This window comes from Chrysemys picta, chromosome 5 (assembly GCF_011386835.1).
Source record: "Chrysemys picta bellii isolate R12L10 chromosome 5, ASM1138683v2, whole genome shotgun sequence".
NCBI lineage: Eukaryota > Metazoa > Chordata > Testudines > Emydidae > Chrysemys > Chrysemys picta.
This window is the reverse complement of record NC_088795.1, coordinates 24,926,917-24,948,180: the sequence shown is the minus strand read 5'-3', so window position 1 is coordinate 24,948,180 and position 21,264 is coordinate 24,926,917. Positions and strand designations below refer to the sequence as shown.

Below are 21,264 nucleotides of genomic sequence, written 5' to 3'. Positions count from 1 at the left end.
TTTTTCTCACAACTCAGCTGATACACACAGCAAAGTGGGTAAGCAAGATTGACCATTTTTATTAGCGAGGCAGCAGCGGAATTTGTCAAGATCCAAACGATCCACCCTGGATTTTATTTAGGGTAGATCTTACCTATCTGACTTGTGTCTGATACCTCCAGGAATGTATGTAGAAGGATGTTGCTTAGTTAGGTCTTTATCCTTTTACCCATTTCAGCATTTTATTCTCTCCCTGCCTGGCTCTCTGTAGGGGGCAGAGACCAATTCTTAGTTTCATTTTGGTCTGATATTTCCAGAGATGCTAAGCAACCCCGACTCCCTCAGCCTCAGGAGCTCAGCGGCAGCATCTTTGAAAAGCAGACCACGTGTTCCAGCCAGAGCATGAGGCTTATATACCTTTGTGTGTGTGAGTGTGTGTGCAAGGCTCATCCAGGAACTCCCCCTGGGCTCTGAGGACAATGAGGTCAAAGATAAACTGACTTATGCTAATAGTGAGTGGGTCTGGGTGGTGACTTAGATATTTGGGTCTCCTATAGGAGTTACAGTACAGTAGAGGAAAGTTAATACACTAGCCTACCTGTACATTGATAGAGAAATGGCTTTTAATAAGAGGGTTTTTACATGCGGTTGCAAAAGTCTCAGGAACTATAAACGGATGTCCTGGGGTGTAGCTCTACAAAGGAGTATATTGTACTTCTGCGCACCTCAGTGGCATGTGTCTGCATATATGCAAAGAGTTTAAATTGTAATAGATGAAAAATTCATGCATCTAGAAAATTTTAAATCACTATTAGCAGTTTAATGGCCTGTACAGTACCATTAAAGATACTCTAGAAAATTGCACAGGCAAGGATCCTGCAAGTGATTTTCATGCCTGTATAACTTTAGTCATGTGAGTAGTACCACTGACTTCAATGGGACTACTCTCATGAGTAATGCTATGTGTTTGGCAAGATTGGGTCCTAATTCAATGTCCATTTGCATATGATTTATTTTTAAGAACAAAAATTGGCTTCCATCCAGATGTCCCAGAAAAATGGATTCTCAGAGTCTTTTAAATGCATTGTAGGCAATTTATTTGTGGCTGTGTTCCCCAAACAAAGAAGCACGTTCATTGACCCTCTAAAAGTCTAAAGCATATAGCTAGTGAATTCTCTCTGGGGTTCTAAATGACTAAAATAATCAGCTGAACTAGCATTTTGCTCTCTAAAGCATTTTCCCCGTCCTACTGATCATGATACTTAGGGTTTGTGTACACTACAAAATTAGGTCAAGGAATGGTAGGTTGTCCTATAGTCACCGCAGTAATTATATTATTATGTTGGTGTCCACACTGCCTTCCTGCCAGTGGTGCATGTCCTCACCAGGAGCATTTGCACTGACTGAAGTGGGGCATTGACAGCCAGAGTGTGGGGCACTGACAGCTGCGTGGGGCTCACAGCTGGAGTCCCCCCATCCCGGGGCTGACAGCCAGAGCCAGAGAGGAAACGTGAAATAATAGCAGCAGTCTGGTGGCACCTTAAAGATTAACAGATTTATTTGGGCATAAGCTTTCGTGGGTAAAAACCTCACTTCTTCAGATGCATCTTCTTCTCTATGGGCCAAGAGCAACAAGTAAATCAGCCATCCCCAGGTTGGTCTCCCAGGCAGACACCTCGGGGAGCCCCCTTAGCTATTCTGTTGATGCTAAGGCTTGTGATTATGTAGGTGTCAGAAGCTCTCTGAGGACTCAATGAGACTTCACTTAAAAGTGTGTCAGTGCTCCTACCTGATCAGCTGGCAGGGTTGTCAGTGGAAAAAATGTGAAGCAGTTCCTCCGTCTCACCTGGCCCATCCTCCAGAGACTGAGAACCCTCCTGGTGTGGAGAGCAAAAGAAATTGGAATTGGGTGTTGTACCTGGATCTCCTGCAGGCCAGGGCAAAGGTGGTCCCAAGGCGATCATCTGACCCATTCACTCACTCTCCACTTCTTCACATTGCCAAAGACTCACGTCCCAGAATTTTAAGAAGTTGACTGGATTTTTATTTCCGTAGTCCAGTGATTTCAACTTTATTTTCAGTACCAGTTTCCCCTTTCAGCCCTGTTAGCCCCATAAATAGGTGTCCGTTGTAGTGGCACCGTGCTTCTGGGATGTAGTCACATTCTTTTTTCCCCTTTATATACTAGATGTTAAAAAGGACACTGTCCTCACGAGGGCTACAAAATAGGGATTAGGAAGATTTTTGTTTGAATTGTCCCACGTGCTGAGGATACTTTGCTTGTACATCGGAAGTGAAGGTGCTGTGCATTCTGTCACACGTGGAACTGTTCTTGTAAGCCTTGCACTTTTTTGCTGCCTGTCCTGATTTAGCTCAAATGTCGAGTTGTAGCAAAATGAGGGTCGCTAGGACAAGAATTATTTCCGTTAGGAGAAAAAACATTGTGAAGGGACCGTTTGGTAAATTCTGTAATTATTAGGGCAGTGTCAGTAGAAGAAGCACATTAGTTACCACTGCAGTCCCGTGAACAACAATGAAGGAAAAGTTTATTTGTTCATGCTCCGCCAATTGGCAGACATCAGTGTTTTGGGAGCGCTTAGCATTGAGCATTGTTTGTTGTGAGTACAGTACCGTGTTTACTTTAACTCACTTTCTCAGAGGTGGTGTGGTTATAGCAGTAGCTTTTGCTTCTAGCTCTTGAGGTTGGTTGGAACAATAAGTTCCTATAATCACATGAGGAGGCTATTAGATACCATGCTGGTAAAAAGAGCTACCTATGTTTGTTTAGTTAGATGCAGGATTGTGTAGGACAAAAAGGTGTTAGTGTCCTATGACTACAGGGGTGGTAATGGGCCACTTCGTCTTAAGTGGTTCCTTAGATTACGTGTTAACTATTTGTGCTAAACCAGGGGTGGGAAACTTTTTGGCCTGGAGGGCCACATCTGGGTATGGAAATTGTATGGTGGGCCATGAATGCTCACGACATTGGGGGTTGGGGTGCAAGAGGGGGTGAGGGCTCCGGCTGGGGGTGCGGGCTCTGGAGTGAGGCCAGACATGAGGAGTTCAGGGTGCGGGAAGGGGCTCTGGACTGGGGTAGGGGGTTGGGGTGCGGGTGTGAGGTCTCTGGCTGGGGGTGCAGGCTCTGGGGTGCAGGAGGGTAGGACTAAGGGGTTCAGAGGGCGGGAGGGGATCAGGGCTGGGGCAGGGGGTTGGGGCTCTGGAGAGGGTCAGCGGTGCAGGCTCCGCTGACCTCAAGCAGCTCCCAGAAGCAGTGGCATGTCCCCTCTCTGGCTACCCCATCTGCAGGTGCTGCCCCTGCAGCTCCCATTGGCCGTGGTTGCCGGCCAATGGGAGCTGCGGGGGCGGCGCTTGGAGCAGGGCTGTGCGTGGAGCCCCATGGCTGCCCCTACGTGGAGGAGCCAGAGGGGGGACATGCCACTGCTTCCGGGAGCTGTGCAGAGCCATGGCACACGCGGAGCGGGGCAAACCTCAGACCCTGCTTTCCGGCAGGAGCTCGAGGGACGGATTAAAATGTCTGAAGGGCCGAGTGTGGCCCCAGGGCTGTAGTTTGCCCACCCATGTGTTAAACTGTTCAACCTTGTATTTAGGTGGACACACTGAGTACCTTTCCCAGACCTGCAGGGGAGCTCTGTGTAGCTCAAAAGCTCGACTCTCTAACCAAAAGAAGTTGGTCCAATTAAAAGATATCATCTCACCCACCTTGTCTCTCTATTTAATTCAGTTATATCTACACTGCACTTTGATTGGTAAAACTTTTGTCTGTCATGGGTGTGAAAAAAACACCCTGCTGACCGACAAAAGTTTTACCCACGAAAAGCACCAGTGGGAGACACACTCCCACCGACAAAGCTACCGCCCCTCATTGGGGGTGGTTTTATTTTGCTAGCAGGAGAGCGGCTACATGGGAGACTTTACAGCAGCACCGCTGTGCTGCTCTAAGGTATGTAGTATAGACATAGCCTTAGAAGCAGTGTAACTTATACTGGTAATCCTGTAAATCGATTCTTTCCTCACCTAAATCAAATGCAGCATGTCCTTCAGTTTTGGGCAGAGGATAGGTGGCAGCCTCCTGGCTCTCCCATCCAATAAGGCCCTCCTCAAAATATTCCGTGCAGCGAGGGATTTTCCTCTTTGTTATTGTGCTGCACACACCCCACTGAAGAATTACTTTTGGAAGGTTGGTATTTGCAGATGTCTCTTCCTGGCTTAGCAGGCATTGGAGAGTCTCTGCAAACAAACTGATCTGCTGCAATACAACCATTCTAATCTGTAGATGTTAATACAGATCCCACATTGAGGTGGTTGTGTTCAGATTTACATGTCAGGTTCCATTGAAAATCAGTGAGGAACACCGTGGGCGTGTGCTGTGGTTGGACTGGCCAAAGGTCTTTGATCTTGCAGATTCTGGCCTAATTTACAAAAGGGACTAGTGACTTTATTAATTAATGGAGTCGCCAATGGGATGCTGTTGTGGGAAAAGCAAATGTCATTCTAAGGTGTATTGCATAAAATGGCCATACTGGGTCAGACCAATGGTCCATCTAGCCCAGTATTCTGTCTTCCCACAGTAGCCAATGCCAGGTGCCCCAGAGGGAATGAACAGAACAGGGGATAGATCACTCAATAATTTCCCTATTGTCCATCCCAGCATCTGGCAGTCAGAGGCTTATTACCAGGCGTGTTGTATGTAAGACATGGGTGGCAATTGTTAAGCTCTACTCGGCACTGGTGAGGCCTCAGTTGGAGTATTGTACGGATCCCTCCTCCCTTAATGTACTTGGCCCCTCTCCCCGGCAGCTGAGCCCGGGCCTGAAGTGAGCCACCGCTGCCTCCTAGCCAAGCTCTCTCAGACAGGAGCAGCTCTGTCTCACTCCCCACCTAGCTGCCAGGGAGAGCGGCCAAACGTGCCAGGGGGAGGTGCAGGGAGAGAAGGACAGAGCCCCGCTCTCTCCCTACCAGGCCAATCTGGGGGGGCACTTGACCCCACATGCCCCCCCTACATGTTGCCTCTGCCACCTTAGACAATTTTGGGGGCTTTCACTTTCACAGGATGGCACCTCTGGAAAAATCAGATTCCATTTCCCAGGGGTGTCTCAAGTTGGGCACCCATTATGACTAGTCACTTTTGAAAACTTAGGCATATATATATATATATATATATATATATATATATATCTCCCTCCCCCCCCCCCCCTTTACCTATTGCCTGTCCTTTAAGATTTCCACATGGTGGCCATCAGGATAAAGGCTTGTCTACAGTACAGAATTAAGTCGACTTAAGTTACGTTGACGATCATAAGCCGCTTTAATTACATCGGTTGTGCACGTCCACACAACGCTCCTTGTATCAGCGAAGCGTGTCCCAGTCGTTGCTCTTGCATCAACAGAGAGAGAGTTGCATTGTGGGTAGCTATCCCACTGTACAACTCGCCACCCTCTGTCACCCTCTGCCTCTGGGAGCTCTGGGAATGGATTGTGATGCATCATGGGGGGGCATGTTCGCCATCCCATGATGCATTTATTTCCATCCCATCATTCCATGGGCTTCCAAATTCGTTTAGTGCCGTTTTTCAACAGCCCTTGTAAACTGTGCACCCGCCATCTCTGTCTAACAGCATGGATCCTGAGTTGCTGACCATTGTGGTGATGAACGTTATGAACACAACACGGCTGGTCCTGCATTATTTCATGAGCTGCGAAACAGAGAATGACTCGGTGGTGCCTGCCCTGCTGGCTGCCATGGAAACAAATAATTCAAGATTGCTGCTGGCATTCACGGAACAGCTGCACGCGGTGGACCGTCGGTACTGGGCTCGGGAAACAAGCACTGAGTGGTGGGATCGCATCGTGATGCATGTATGGGATGATGAGCAGTGGCTGCAGAACTTTCGGATGCGCAAATCCACCTTCCTGGAACTGTGTGCGGAGCTCGCCCCAGCACTGCGGCGCAAGGATACCCGAATGAGAGCTGCCCTCACTGTTGAAAAGCGAGTGGCGATCGCTGTGTGGAAGCTGGCAACTCCAGACTGCTACCGGTCAGTCGCAAAGCAGTTTGGAGTTGGAAAGTCCACTGTGGGGGCTGTGGTAATGCAAGTGTGTAGGGCCATTAATCGCCTCCTGCTACGAAGGACTGTGACTCTTGGTAATGTGCAGGAAATAATTGATGGCTTTGAGGCAATGGGATTTCCTAACTGTGGAGGGGCAATAGATGGAACTCATATCCCAATTTTGGCCCCAGACCATCTTGCAAGGGAGTATATCAACCGAAAGGGCTACTTTTCTATGGTCTTGCAGGCGCTGGTGGATCACCGGGGCCGTTTCACTGACATCAACGCAGGGCGGTCAGGGAAGGTGCATGATGCGCACATTTTTCAGAACACTGGACTGTATAGAAAGCTGCATTCTGGGACGTTCTTTCCAGACCAGAAGATTCCAATGGGGGATGTTGAAATGCCCATAGTGATCCTGGGAGACCCCGCCTATCCCTTGCTGCCATGGCTCATGAAGCCTTACACTGGGAAACTAGACAGCAGCAAGGAGCGCTTCAACAACAGACTCAGCAGGTGCCGAATGACCGTTGAACATGCCTTTGGCCGATTAAAAGGTCGTTGGCGCTGCCTTTTTGGCCGGTTAGACCTCGATGAGGAAAATATTCCCATGGTCATTGCGGCATGCTGTATTCTGCATAATATTTGTGAAGTGAAGGGGGAAAAGTTTCCCCAGGAGTGGAGCGCTGAAGTTGAACGGCTGGCTGCTGATTTTGAGCAGCCAGATACCAGGGCAATTAGAGGGGCACAGTGTGTGGCTATTCGAATCAGGGAGGCCTTGAAAGAGCATTTTGACCATGATTCCCAGTAATGTGTCTAAGCATTTGGCCAGGCACTGTTTACTTGCTGCCTTGAATGGTCCCTGTAGCGCTTGCTTCCTGAGCTTTAATTGTAGTGAGCAAATGTTCCTGCCTTTAGCCACTGTGTTTAAATGTTAGCACCGACTAACGTGTGTATGACACAAATAAAAAGTCAGTTTGTATCAAAGAAGAAAGTTTAATAACAGGACAAAACACATTTTTTTTTTGTCAAACTAGGGACATGGAAATGAGGAACAGTCTCGGTTACAGCTCTCGCAGCTGAGTGTAACTCCAGCTTTCACTGTGAAACCAGTCCCTAGGGGTGGAGTGCAAGGCATACTGCGAGGGACCGGGAACATGCGTAGAATGTGGTGGGGAGTTTGGGGAGGAATGGAGTTCTGTATTAACTGCAGGGGGACTTGTGCATGGATGTGCTCTGACTGCAGTGTGATGAGGGACTTGAGCATCTCTGTCTGGTCCTCCAATAGCTTCATCATCTGCCCCTGTCCATCTCTCCTTTCCAGGGTATCCATCCTGAGTTTTTCATTAATTGTCTCCCTCCACACTCTTGTTTCATTATGTGCTGCATCTGTTGACTGCAGCACTTCACGAAACATATCCTCCTTACTCCTCTTAGTTCGCCACCTTATCTTATGGTGGCGCTTCACCGGTGTGGAGGAGTGGGTCCTCAAGGGCACATCTGCAGAAGCCAAAGAAATAATGAACAGCGACAGTACGACAGTATTGTGAGTGTGCTCACAGCTGTGAATTATAACATTTACACACACCTCTTTCTCACGGTCCCTTGGGGAGCACACGGGACAGCGCAAGTCCCAAATACGGTGAGTTCGGCAGGAGGCACAGGGGAGAATTGGGAAGAATGGACTAAGGGTCTGGGTGGTTTCCGAAGGGAGTAATTAGAAGCCCCAAGGGAGACTTTTCTGAATATTGGTACCGTTTTCCACAGGCTAGGTTAATCGAACCCAATATCTCACTCCTAAGGGTAACCTAGGATGCAAGGGTACATCTCCTGCTTGCCTATGGCTTCAGACCAGCTCTGTATGCTGCTCGCCTGTGTGCCACTCTGGTTCCTGCAGAAATTATTGTCACATGGGGCGGCAAAGTTTCGTACAGCAAGGGGGAGAAACAAGGCAGCTCTACCAATGAATTTTTGGGAGAGGATTGCAGAATACCTACAGGAAAGTTTCCTGGACATCTCTATGGAGGATTCCTGGGACATCTCGGTGCATGTTAACAAACTTTTCTGCTGGGCCCCCACTGCATAGATGCACAGGCTCTGCTGCATGTCCCTGTCATGCCCCTTCTTCTGCATGCCACTAGCAATCAGCCCGTAGGTATCAAAGTTCCTACAGCTGGAGCGAAGCTACGACCTCATAGACCAGGGGTGGGCAAACTATGACCCGTGGGCCGGATCCAGCCCGTGGGATTGCCACCCCCATGGCGCCATGGGCCCCGCCCCACTCCTGGAAGCGGCCGGCACCATGTCCCTGCGACCCCTGGGGGAGGGGGAGCAGAGGGCTCCACATATTGCCCTCGCCTGCAGGCACCGCCCCCCGCAGCTCCCATTGGCCGGGAACAGGGAACCGCGGCCAATGGGAGCTTGGGGGAGGTATCCACAGGCAAGAGCAGTGCGCGGAGCCCTCTGTGGCCCCTCTACCAGGGGCCGCAGGGACGTGGTGCCGGCCGCTTCCAGGAGTGGCGCAGGACCAGGGCCAGGGCAGGCATGCAGGGAGCCTGCCCTGGCCCTGGTGTGCATCGCTGCCACCCCGGAGCTGCCCCAGGTAAGCGGCGCCGGGCTGGAGCCCCACCCCAACTCCCTACCCTGAGCCCCCTGCTGCACCCTGCACCTCTCCTGCACCCCAACCCCCTGCCCTGAGCCCCCTCCCTCACTTCTCCCTGCACCCCTGCCCTGAGCCCCCTCCTGCACTTTGCACCTCCTCCTGCACCCCAACCTGCTTCCCTGAGCCCCCTTGTACACCCCACACCCCTCCTCTCTCCCAACCCCTTGCCCTGAGCCCCTTCGTGTACACCGCACCCCCTCCCATACTCCACACTTCCTCCCGCACCCCAGCCCCCTACCCCAGTCCTACATTCATGGCCCTGCATGGAATTTCCCCACCCACCCTCGGGCCAAAAAGTTTGTTCACCCCTGCCATAGACCCAGCAGATCCAACAGCTCCGGTGTTCTCCATGCGGGAGTGCGTTTATTGTGGAAAGCTGGCATGGTCTGCTGGGAAGGTTGCTGTGTGCATGGTCCATGCAGAGAAAACAGGAAGAGGAATTTCAAAAATTCCCAGGCTTCAAAAGCGGGAGGGGCGCACACCTATGTACTTTCAGGGCATGGAGTTCAAATTGCTGACCAGAGCAGTCAGGATGGGCATTGTGGGACACAGGGCCATTCTTAGGGATACGCAGAATACGGGGCTGCCCACGGCACCTGAAAATTTGGGGCACTACTGGTTCTTAGTGTCCACCCTCCCAGCTCTTCCTATCCCTGTTCTGACCCTTCCTGCAGACTCCCACAGCTAGCTGCTGCGGCCTGATGACTCTTACTCCGGAGGGGATCTAGTAACTTAAAAGTGAAAAAGCCTCCAGCCTGCCAGACCTATTAGCACAACATTGAAACTGTTAAAGAGCCTTTCAAGTGGTAATGAAGACATTTAACACGCATTTGCCAACCCCCAGGTATATACTGTCAGTTTCTGAATTTACTGAGCAAAACAGTTGTGCATGACTGTAATATTCTGTGAGCTGAGGGGTGAAAACATTATTTACTCAGAACATGTTAGTCTACAGGACCTTAGTTTAAAATTTGCTTTAAAATATTTCATTAGCGAGTTGGTGAAGATTATAAAATCACATCTCTAAAAAATCCTTGCATAGATTTTTAGATGCACAATCATCTTTAGCCTTAAATGCTTGGATCTTCAGACATAGTTTTTTAAATAAATCCTTCAAAAGATCACCCTTGTCTAAAATACACATTTTAATTTTAATTACTATAGTAAAAAAAACTTGCTTCCAAAGTCTTCCTGTCCTTTCTGTCCATCCCTTTCTCCCTTTACACCGCCCCCCACCCCTGTTGAAGAGAGCCCTTAAAGGGACAACACCCCTTTCTTCCAGGTAGCTGGACAGAGTTTCCCTTTCTTTACTTCTGACTATCTGATGAACTAGTTTTAAGAGAACCCTCCAGCAAAATCAGTACCTAGTAAGATATAAAATCCTTTGTTATACCTAAAATCTTTGGAAACATATTTTTTTTAAAGTTGGTGAAATTTCATAAACATGTCTGTTGTTATGGAGATCACACAAAGTAAATTAGTGTTCCTTTTTCTAAAAGCAATGAACATTGTTATGAACACACTAAACCTCTGTGACTGATTAATTTAAAATAATGTCTTAGTTTCAGTGAGTTAAATATGTAATAATCTGGAATGATTATTTTATGAAGGCTTAAGAGTACATTTAAAATATAAAATCAGCTTAGAAATACCGATTAAGAAAATGTAAAACAGAGAAGAGCTGCATCATGTATTCCATAATATGTAATGTTGTAATCAGCAAGACAGCTGACGCACCCTTATTACAAAGTTTTTGCAAATAAATCTCTGGCAAACTTCTGGGCATATCAAAAAACCTGTGACCGACATTTTTTATTCCCAAGTTTAGTGCTTTTAATTAGGTACTTTCTACATGTCTGGTCTTCACCATTTGGCATGCAGTGAAAAAACAGTCTCCATTTTCTTTAGAAAGAAATTGCAGAAGAGTGTTTTTTTCAAATGTCATTTGCTTCATTTGGGTTCAGGGATTTGGCTGGAAGGGGTTGAGCAGGGTGGGGGAGGGAAGAAAGGAGGGGTCTGGGGCAGAGCAGGGGTGGAGTATGGGCGGGGCCACAGGCAGAAGAGGTGGGCTGGGGAGCTAACCTCCCCAAGTGGTAGCTTCACTGACCACCCATCAGGGTGGATTTGATATAAATCAAATTGATTTAAATCACTAGTCAGGAAGACTCAATTTAATCATGGATTTCTATATAAAAGTGCCTTCTTGTTGCTTGTTATAACCTTAATACATATTCTTCACAACTCAGAGGTAAATGTAGGTTTCATTTCTAGAAGGTAATTATACATTTTTAAAGTGATTTATTTTGAAAATCTTTCAGATTAGTTTTACAGCTATATCAGAAAATGAATGATTGATTGGTTATTTCATTTACCAAAGGTAATTGAAGCAGATAGTTCACCCCCCAACAACTTCATAAATATCTCCAATTCAACAGGTTAATCATTAATATTTGGAGGATTTTCTTGCCATGTTGTATTGGGAGGAGAACATCACCAGACAGACATTTAAACTGTTTTATTTAACTAAAACAACAATGTTATGTATTCTGGATTTTTTTTCTTCAACAGCAAACATAATATTTTAACAAAACAAGCATATAAATTTTTAATTTAGTTAAACATTCAAGTTTTTTAAAATCAGGTTTGTTTTTGTTAAAATTGTTTTTAACTAAAATAGTTAAATGAAGTATTTAAAAAACAAAACAAAAATTAAATCGATTCTGTCAGTCAGGTCAACATGAGAAACTTAAAATATTGGCTTCTGCAGCTAACTCAGTCATCTTCACCTTCATTTTCCTGTTTGTTCATAATCTGGAAAAGAAAAACAAATTTTCCCGCTTTTTCAGGTCCCAAACGATTTCTCAATTTGGAATGAATTAGTCCAAAGGAAGAAAATATTCTTTCTACACTGGCAGAAGAAGCTACTGCTGTTAAAAGTGAGATTATCACTTCAACAGTCTCTGAATCAGAGTGCTTAAGTGACTTCAACCGGTTCATTGGTGTGACTTTCTTTAAAACATCAGCAAACATATTTCCTGAATGGTTCACCCTTAGCGCTGAAGTTTATTATAGTTGGCATTATGGAGGGATGATTGCTGGATGTCCATGTCATAGCCAACTCCTTTTCTTCAGCAGTTAAGGTTTGACCCTGGTACTGAGTATTGAGAATAGTTGCAAGAAAATGAGCTGGAGATAGTGCTTGTCCCATTTGTTTTTTTAATGTTGTAATTTAACTCTGTCATTGCATGTTTCTCTTTTTAAGATCTCACTCAGTTCCTTCCAAATTTCAGCAGTGTCAGCAATAAAACAGCTATTTCCCTGCATTTTGTTCAAGGCTCCAGAAATAGGCTTCAGTGTACTCAGCATGTGTTCAACATCTCTCTGAAGCCCAATGTTCAGAACTTTGGCTGTGACAGTGCCATCTATTTTTTCATGATTTTGTTCACAAACTGTCATCAGATTAGGCCAGTTCTTGAGATAGTGCTCAAAACAGTTCACTACTGCAGTGGTTCTCAAACTAGGGCCGCCGCTTGTTCAGGGAAAGCCCCTGGAGGGCCGGGGCGGTTTGTTTACCTGCCGCATCCGCAGGTTCGGCCGATCGCAACTCCCAGTGGCCGCGGTTCGCCGCTCCAGGCCAATGGGAGCTGCAGGAAGCGGTGCGGGCCGAGGGATGTGTGTCCAATTAGGGTGACATAACCAACCGCAGGTCTATGCTGGTGCTGCGTCACTCTAACTGCATTGCAAAAAGCTCTAAACCGCTCGTCGAGGCGGTTTTATTATGTCAGCTTAGCAGGGGAGGAGCATTTCGGTGCAGTCACCTCCATTGTTTGGTCGACACAAGCTGACTTTTGTCAACAAAACTGTGTTGTGTAGACAAGGCCAAAGTTTTTTAATAGAGCTTTCAGACTCAAACTCCCAAGATAACATGAAGTTTCACTACATTAATGGCAAGGAAGAGTAAAAACCTTAAATAGAATCGACAGTGGAGCAGGAAGCTTCCATTTTGAGTCTTGTTGATAAATATACAGGAAACACTGCGCCCATTTGAACATATGACACACAAAACTTGCAGCATTCTTGCCTAATGCATTTATAAAAAAACAAAGAATTTTAACTTAAACTTTAAAATGCACAATGTCTTAGAAATAAAGCAGTAACTGATCGGGACTTACAGGACCTTTGGAAAATCTTCTGATTTGTCATTCTTTCAAATAGATGCTGCATTTGTCTCTTGTTCTGCTTCCTGCAAATATAGCACTTCCTGGGAAGTGTCAGTAAAAAAGCCCGAGAGACACAAAGGTGCCCTTTGCAGTTATGGAGATGATGAAACAGATCTTCCTAAAAACTGTTTAGAAAACTCATGTTTGTGGTCAGTTATACCACCATGCTTTCAAAAGAGCTCAGCACACAGCATCTCCCATTGTTTTCAGTAGGAGCTGCTGGTTCTTCTGCACTTGAAAATCTGGCCACTTAATTTATGGGGCTAAATGGAGGCCCTTTGAAAATCTGGATCCTAGTTTGTATTTATATTAGAAGAGTTCCAAAACTTTTTCATTGCATGGATCCCGTTTTAAGAGATGGATTTGGGGGCCACATTCCCTCCAATTGTCAATCACCTGCCATCCCTGTGGCAACTACTGCAATTGCTTACATGGAAAATTAAATTAGGGGAAATAATTGTTCAATCTATTTTTAACTTCAGCAGCTGGAAACAAGATAGCCAGCTCTCCCCAAACCATAACCCTGCAAGTCTTGGGGAGGGGTGTGTGCAAGGCCGGTGCTACCATTTAGGCAAACTAGGCGGTTGCCGAGGGTGCCAAGATTTGGGGGTGCCAAAAAGCGGTGCCCCCAATTTTTTTTTTACAGCGTTCCTATGCCGCCGCCCCGAGCACACGGTCGCCGCTCCACTTCTCCCGCCTCCCAGGCTTGCAGCGCCAATCAGCTGTTTGGTGCCACAAGCCTGGGAGGGGAAGAGAATTAGAGCGGGGGCAGCGTGCTCAGGGAGGAGGCGGAGCAGAGGTGAGCTGGGGTGGGGAGCTGCTGCACAGCTCCCCGGGGGAGGAGCTGCTGCGGGGGGGGGAGCTACCCTGGGGGGGGCGCCTCATGGCGGGGGGAGGGCAAGGAGCTGCCGCAGGGCTTGAGGGGGAGGGGGCACACAAGGTGGAAGTTTCGCGCCCTAGGCGAAACTGCCTTGCACCGGGGTGGGTGGGTGTGTGTGTGTGTGTGTGTGTGTGTGTGTGTGTGTGTGTGTGTGTGTGTGTGTGTGTGTGTGTGTATGTATCCAGCTCCTATATACACACCCAGAAGATTAATATATAGCTAATATATTGTAAGAAATCAATGTAGCTTACCTGTATAAACAAATGCTGGAGACCAGATTTAATGTTGCTGCGACTCTTACAGTCAGTGGAGCAGCACCTATTTTCACTATCACAGATTTTGGACTTGGACATGTAGGGCTGCTGTTTTGTGGATAGCTGTCAAGCAGGTTGCATGCTGGGAAGAGAGTCATGTCCCAGAGCGAATGTTGAAGCTGCAGCCTCACTCTGGATCGTGCTGGCTGTGTTGCTACCCAGAGGTTGGATGATGGGCTTCTTGGAGAGGGAATGTGAGTTTAGTACAAGTAGATATCATTTGAAAAACAAATGATCAAAAATCCATGCACACCACTTTTACTGCGCTGCAGTATTGCCTGTTCTTAGGGAAATACTGTGGTACACTTAGTTATCACTGTCTGGTGAGTATCAGCTTGGACTGGGATCTATTTTAGTATCAGCTACTGTGCAAGTTGTCTTTCACCGGGCATCTATGTCCAGTATAATTAAAAACCAAAATACATGCAAGAACCAATTCGCACAGGTGGACAGAGCCCTGTCAGCTGGCACCGGAGGAATCCTAACAGGCGACTTTCACCATTCAAAAGGATCAGTTCCCCACTGGTGCAGAGGATTTAGTCTATACCAGGGGTAGGCAACCTATGCCACCTGTGCTGAAGGCGGCACGCGAGCGGATTTTCAGTGGCACTCACGCTGCCCAGATCCTGGCCACCGGTTCGGGGGGCTCTGCATTTTAATTTAATTTTAAATGAAGCTTCTTAAACATTTTAAAAACCTTATTTACTTTACATACAACAATAGTTTAGTTAAATATTATAGACTTATAGAAAGAGACCTTCTAAAAACGTTAAAATGTATTACTGGCACAGGAAACCTTAAATTAGAGTGAATAAATGAAGACTCGGCACACCACTTCTGAAAGGTTGCTGAGCCCTGGTCTATATCATGGGGGAGGCGGGGATGGTTGGGAGGGAACAGCCCTGAAAGTTTAAATAAAAAGGCCAAGACAAAGACAAATGGGATTTGCAGCATGTTCGAAAGCAACCCAGGAAGGGACTCCTCCATACCCATTCCAGGAGAAAACTCCACCCTTCTCAGTCCTGCCTTAGTGGAATTGAGAGCAGGTCCACCTCAGCTGACCTCAACCAAGATAGGGTGAGAAATGATCACTCAAATGTTTAGGGCCTAGATCCCCAGGCTATTTCCTCCTCTTTTATTAACCTTTTATTGCTAGTGCAACATGTTTTAACAAATGACCCAAATACTTTGAGATTAGGCCTCATGGGAGAATTTACAAAAAAATCTCACAGTCGCTTCTTCTGGAATGAGAGATTGTTTCTCTTGCTGCTGCCAGGTATAAACCAGGAGTGAGCTTGGCTTATGGCAGGGGTGGCCAACCTGAGCCTGAGAAGGAGCCAGAATTTACCAGTGTACATTGCTAAAGAGCCACAGTAATACGTCCCCCACTTCCCCTGCTCCCAGCGCCTCCCACCCACCGGCAGCCCGGCTGATCAGCGCCCCTCCTCCCTCCCCACACCTCCCGATCACCTCCCGGGCAGGAGGCTCTGGGGGGGGAGGGGAGAGGAGCGAGGGCACGGCATCCTCAGGGAGGGGGTGGGAAGGAGTGGAGTGGAGGCAGGGCCTGTGGCAGAGCTGGCGGTTGAGCCATGAGCACCCCCTGGCACATTGGAAAGTTGGCGCCTATAGCTCCAGCCCAGGAGTCGGTGCCTGTACAAGGGGCCGCATATTAACTTCTGAAGAGCCGCATGTGGCTCCGGAGCCACAGGTTGGCCACCCCTGGCTTATGGCATTGTCAAGTACTGGCTGGCTGCATGTTTTCTTCTTTCCTTCCTTTTTTGTCTATCTTTGTTTCTTTGTGCCATGTTACTGTTCCCTGTGAAGGTGCTGGCTGTTAGATGGTTTAGTGGATGGGGAGCCAGGTGTTCTAATATGCGGGTTTGGGCAAGTCACTTTCACGTCAGTATCTTGTTGTGTAAACGCTAAACTGTTGTTGTGATGCTCCATGGGAATTGTATGTGGTGCACCCTTTCTGCTGGATACTTCATGGCCTTGGGGTGGGTGGGAGGACATGTGTGCACAAACGAACGTGTTTTGGTTATGCTCAGTAGTGCAAATTCCTTCTCTGCCTGGATTTCTCAGCTAGTAGTGTACTAGGGTATTGCACGTGGCCAGTACCCTGTAAATAATTGAGATCAATCTAATCAGGACCTGTTTAAATAACTTCTTTGCAGATATCATCCTTTGAAAAGGTGGTCTACTGTAATTGCCCAAAACATTGCACTAATGCAGTGTAGTACGGTCGCGCCGGGGCTCTACCCTCCGAAACGGAGGGGTGCCACACCGGCTCACTATAGCGCAGACAGTCGAAGCTCAGGTCCCTTTACGCAGGGGCTGAGCGGCCCGCAGTTCAGGGAGCTCAGGCCCTTAGGCAGGGGCTGAGCGCTAATTAGCAGTTTAAGCAGGCCCAGGCCCTGGATCAGGGCGGGGCACAAACAGTCACAGCTCAGGCCCTTGGATGCAGGGGCTGAGCAAACAAGCAGTTAAGGTAAGCCCAGAGTCCTACACCTGAGCATTGGGTGAGGGGGAAGCCTGCCACCCGTGAGCGGGGTGGCAGGGGGGAACGCAGGCCCACCCACTCCACTGCGTTCCAGCCCGGGGCCCTAGCAGCGGTTACTGCCGCTGCTGGTCAGTGGGGTATCCTGACCGAAACACACTGACATCGGCTCACAGGCCTCTGCAGCCTGACCGGGGTCGGCTACCCCCGGGCTACTTCCAGGTTCCCCCTCGGGGCCTACCTCATTGGAGACACCAGGTTCGGGCCAGTCCGGCAGCATCGGTTCCTCGGTGCGGGGCTTCGGGGCCGGTCCGGCAGCTCTCCCCCAGGGTAGCTGGCACAGGGCAGGCTTGGCTCCTCCTCGGGGTAGCTGGTCCGGGGCAGGCTGGGCCAGTCCTCCTCAGGGTAGCTGGCACGGGGCAGGCTGGGCCAGTCCTCCTCAGGGTAGCGGGTCCGGGGCAGGCTGGGCCAGTCCTCCTCAGGGTAGCGGGTCCGGGGCAGGCTGGGCCAGTCCTCCTCAGGGTACCTGGCGAGAGGTAGGCTTGACCGGCGTGGGGGGTAGCAGGCGGCCTGTGGCTGTCTCCCAAGCGGGAGCTCGGCCCGGGACGTCTGCTCTCTCTGGCAGTCTGGGCCTCACTGAGCTCTGCTGGCGGGCTTTTATACTTCCGGGTCAGGGCCGTGACCTCAGAGGGGCGGGCCCCGGACCCGGTGGCTCCGCCCACGCTGGGGTTGGAGGAAGCTTGGCCCTGTCGGAGACGGAGGGGTGCCACACCGGCTCACTACATGCAGTTATAAACTGCTGTGTTTTGAGCCATTAGTTTAGAACATTGTAGTGGTTTTTAAGGGTCAGAGGAAGAATAGTTTTGTATAAATAACAATACTTAGCACTCTTGTATAGTGCTTTTCCCTGCTAGATCTCAAAACACTTCAAAAAGTAAGCATCATATCCCCGTCTTATACATTGCCAGGCAGCTAAATAAGGCACAATAGCTGTGACACACTGAGTCTATAGCAGAGCAAGGAGTGGAGCCCATGAGTCCTCATTCTACTGTCTAATGTCCTATTTACTGGTAAGGATTAAAGGTGAATCCATGTAGCAAATACACAGACATGACGGGATTAGACAGGAAATATTTTTGTGTTGGCTCCGCTTCCTTCTGAGAACAGGACGTGGTTGCATCACTTGTTCATCGCTTTTCATTTCTCTTCTTTCCCAGGAAGGAAAAAAGCTGCATGACTTGCTGAAGAGAGAGAAAATGTTATGTTGGGGATGTTGGTCTTTTGGCCAGCCTGGGATAGGTAGCAATCTCCAAGCAATCATCTCTGAGCCACAGGTGTATGGATTCATTCACGACCGAAACATCAAGGAGGTGGCTTGTGGAGGAAACCATTCTGTTTTCTTACTGGAGAATGGAGAAGTTTACACCTGTGGCTTGAACACCAAAGGACAGCTAGGCCATCAGAGAGAGGGAAGCAAGCCAGGTACATGGATTTTTTTTGCATTCTTCAAACACCAGCTGCAGTGGTGGGGCACGTGTTTGTTTGATTCTTCATGTGAAAACTCTTGTATGAATTCTTTGTGACTCAACAATAAATGGAGCTGACAGGCATGCTTAGTTGTACAGAATTAGGGTGCTGAATAAGGTGGGTTTGGTTGTTGGAATCTATAGCTATAGAACGGTGGGGTGGGGAGAGAAATAACCATGACATATCGAAGCATTGCACAATGGTAGAGGCGTCAGTATGGGCATAGATGAGCTGGTGCAGAAGTTTCCTACTTTGTGTAAATGTGACTTGCTTTCTCTTAGCGTTATAGCAAGGGAGGGCTGTTAGTTATAGTGCTCTCCCTTGCCTCTCAGACTTTACTGTGTTCACCAGAATCAACGGTCTCATTAGTGTAGGTTGACATCTTGCTAGGAGCAACCCTGGGGGCTGCTCCTGCTCCTTGTGGTATCAATGGAAGCTTGGTCATTGCTATTAGTGGGAGTAAACCTATTTTTAGCACGGTTGCTGATAGCAGGGTTTCTTTAGACAGGTGGGAAACAAGAGGGTGTCTTCTGAGAACCCTGTAGCAGGGTGTCATGGGGTACAGCCTTCATCGCCAGACTGGTGCCTCCTTCTGATCAAGTTGGGGATTAGCTCTAGGCTGATGCCCACATCTGTGGTCTGCACACCAGCACTCTGTTTCTGTTCCCGCCTACGGCTCCTCTCAACTCCCAGAACCGCAGTGACTTTTTTGCGACTCCGGCTAGGTCATCATCTGTGTTTCGCTGTCCAACAGTCCAGCCGCTTCCCCAGTGGCGAGTAGTGGGGACCCGGGCCGTCCCAGGGACCGTGTAACTAGCAGTCTCCTGCTGCTCTTCTGTGCCCTCCGTCAATGCTGCTCTATTTCCCTGGGCCACTTCCCCATGGCCACAGCACCTTCTTCACCCTCATCTCAGGGCACTCAGTTGCTCAGTCCCAGCAGCCAGCCAGGAGCTCCCTCTTGCTTCCCTGCTCTGTCCAAGCTGCTTAGTTCTCTCAGCCCTTCAGTGACACGGCCCTTATTTCCTGGGCTCCATGAGAGAAACTGATCTTACTCTGCCTTGCAGCTCCCTTTTATCTGAGCCTGCTGGGCCCAGATTGGTTGCTCCCTACAACTCTTCCCTGATTGGCTGTGCTTCACACAAGGACTCACCTCCATTGCTCCTTCTGGGGCAGGGCATGATTAACCCCTTTTATGCCTGTGTGGGGTAGGCACCCCATCTCACAGGATTCTCAGAAGAATCTGTGCCACAGTCTGTCCCTGTCCCTCCACCTCTGGAACAAGGTATTCCCCCCCCACACTTGCCTCCCCATTCTGTGTTAGCCGGCAGAGCCTGTGTGTACAAACTGTGGGTTCTCAACCCCTCCCCTCCCATGTGCCCACAAGGGTGAGTCGATCCCCTTACCTCTATTTTTTTGGAAGGAGTGACAGACCTTCGTAAAACTGATCTCTCTAACAGTAACATCCCAGTTTGCTTGGAGCTGCTTTAGATCTTTCTCACTCCAGTGTGTTCCAAAGAGCTGGATTTCTTGGCTGTGATTTTTACTGAAAACAGAATATTAAACGGTTTAAAAAAAAAAAAAAAACAATCCCAAACCAACACTTCCCACCCAGGCATCCCCAATCCAGGTCAAGGCTATTTCTACCCTGCGAGGTAGAGGTGTGATTCCCCTGCTCACGTGTTCATACTCGCTAGCTCTGATTGAGGTAGTGTGAGGATAAATAGCAGCCTATCTGCAGTAGCTCAGGTAGCAGCCACGGAGGCATTTGAAGCTGTTAGCAGATAACGGTTTAAAGCTTTGACACACTAAAATGGGAAGACAACAAAAATCTGTGTCACAATACGTTTCAGAACACAAGGAGGTATTCAAAAGTTTAAAAAAACAAAAACAGGAGAAAAGGATGAAGTTGCGTGTGTGCACTGCAAATGGTGTGGCCCAATTATTCAGTGTAAATATTTATAGGCTAATAGTTCTATGTCTGCAACAGTAAACTGTTTATTGAAATGAAAAGTTTTATTTGGGGATTAGAGGTATATTGTTTTCTTAAACTTAGAGGTGGTGTTGTGTTTTGAGTTCGGTTTTAGTTCTGCAACAAACCACATTGAATTGCATTCATCAAAGCGTTCATCTACTGAATACTTTTCACCCCAGTCTTTCCGGCCACCAAAATAAACCCCCATAGTTACCCAGAAAAATTATTAATTGCTTTTTCCACTGGTTTTTGACCTGTTTTTGTTGTCGTAGTAATAAACACTGATACATTCCTGAAAACAAATTAAATAAAACAAAAACAGAAAACAAAGGGCCCCACTCATTTTGTAATGGGGGGAGTGGCCCAAATAAAATAAAAAAGTTGGTGGGTGACTTGGAAATGGTTGAGTTCCCTTGTCCTATTGCAAAACTCATTTTTCAATGTGTTATTTATGGAGGATGGGGTTTTCAGAAGTGCCTAACTCGCTGAGGAGCACAAATCCCACTGACTTTCAGTGGGACTTGTGCTCCTCCGTGATGGCAGGATTTTTGAAAATCCCACCCAGAATCAGAGACTAAAATTTAAAAATTACACACTTGTGTGGCTTAGTACCCACTTGGGTCATTTTTATTCAGCTGGATACAACTATTTCTTCCCACAGATCTTATTGATTAGTTGTGTTGCTGTTGCACATAATGGCACCCTGATCTTGCTTGGGCCTTCTGTGCAAAGGTACTATATGGAGACATAATAAGAGACTGACTGTACAGAAGAGTTTTCAGTCTAAATTCACAAAATAGACAAAGGTGGGAGGGAAAACGGAGACACAAAGAGGTCAAGTGATTTGCCCTGGGTCATACTAGTGTCTGCATTCGGTATAGAATCCAGCTGTTCTGACTCCAAGTATGGTGCTCTGTCCACTAGATCATGCGGCTTCCCATAAAGATTTTGCCAAGGCTGCAGCATGGGATTGGGAGGATGGGATAGGAAGCCCTTGGATTGATCCCAAGTTCACCTCTCCAGCGTAACCAGAGCCATTGCACCTACTGCTGATTATCTCAAATATTTAATTGCTTTTGAAAATGTAACCCAAACCACATGCTCTCAGAGAGCAGTTCAGTGTCGTTTGGAAGGCACTGTGTTGC

The 21,264-nt window shown here is 47.9% G+C and overlaps 1 protein-coding gene across 8 annotated transcripts in view; it reads left to right on the top strand.

Annotated features, from left to right (window-relative positions):
• The window catches only part of HERC3 (HECT and RLD domain containing E3 ubiquitin protein ligase 3), a 152,755-nt gene that overhangs the window by 984 nt on the left and 130,507 nt on the right, over positions 1-21,264 (top strand). For 7 of the 8 annotated variants that reach the window (XR_010601700.1, XR_010601701.1, XR_006175926.2 and 4 more), the window contains exon 2: positions 17,838-18,102. The exons of the other annotated variant lie outside the window; for it this stretch is intronic. Coding sequence is in view for 4 of the 7 variants with exons in the window: in XM_005292001.5 (XP_005292058.2) it covers positions 17,877-18,102 (226 nt within the window). In the remaining 3 variants the exon portion in view is untranslated. The remainder of the gene's footprint in view (positions 1-17,837; positions 18,103-21,264) is intronic. 8 annotated transcript variants of the gene reach the window in all.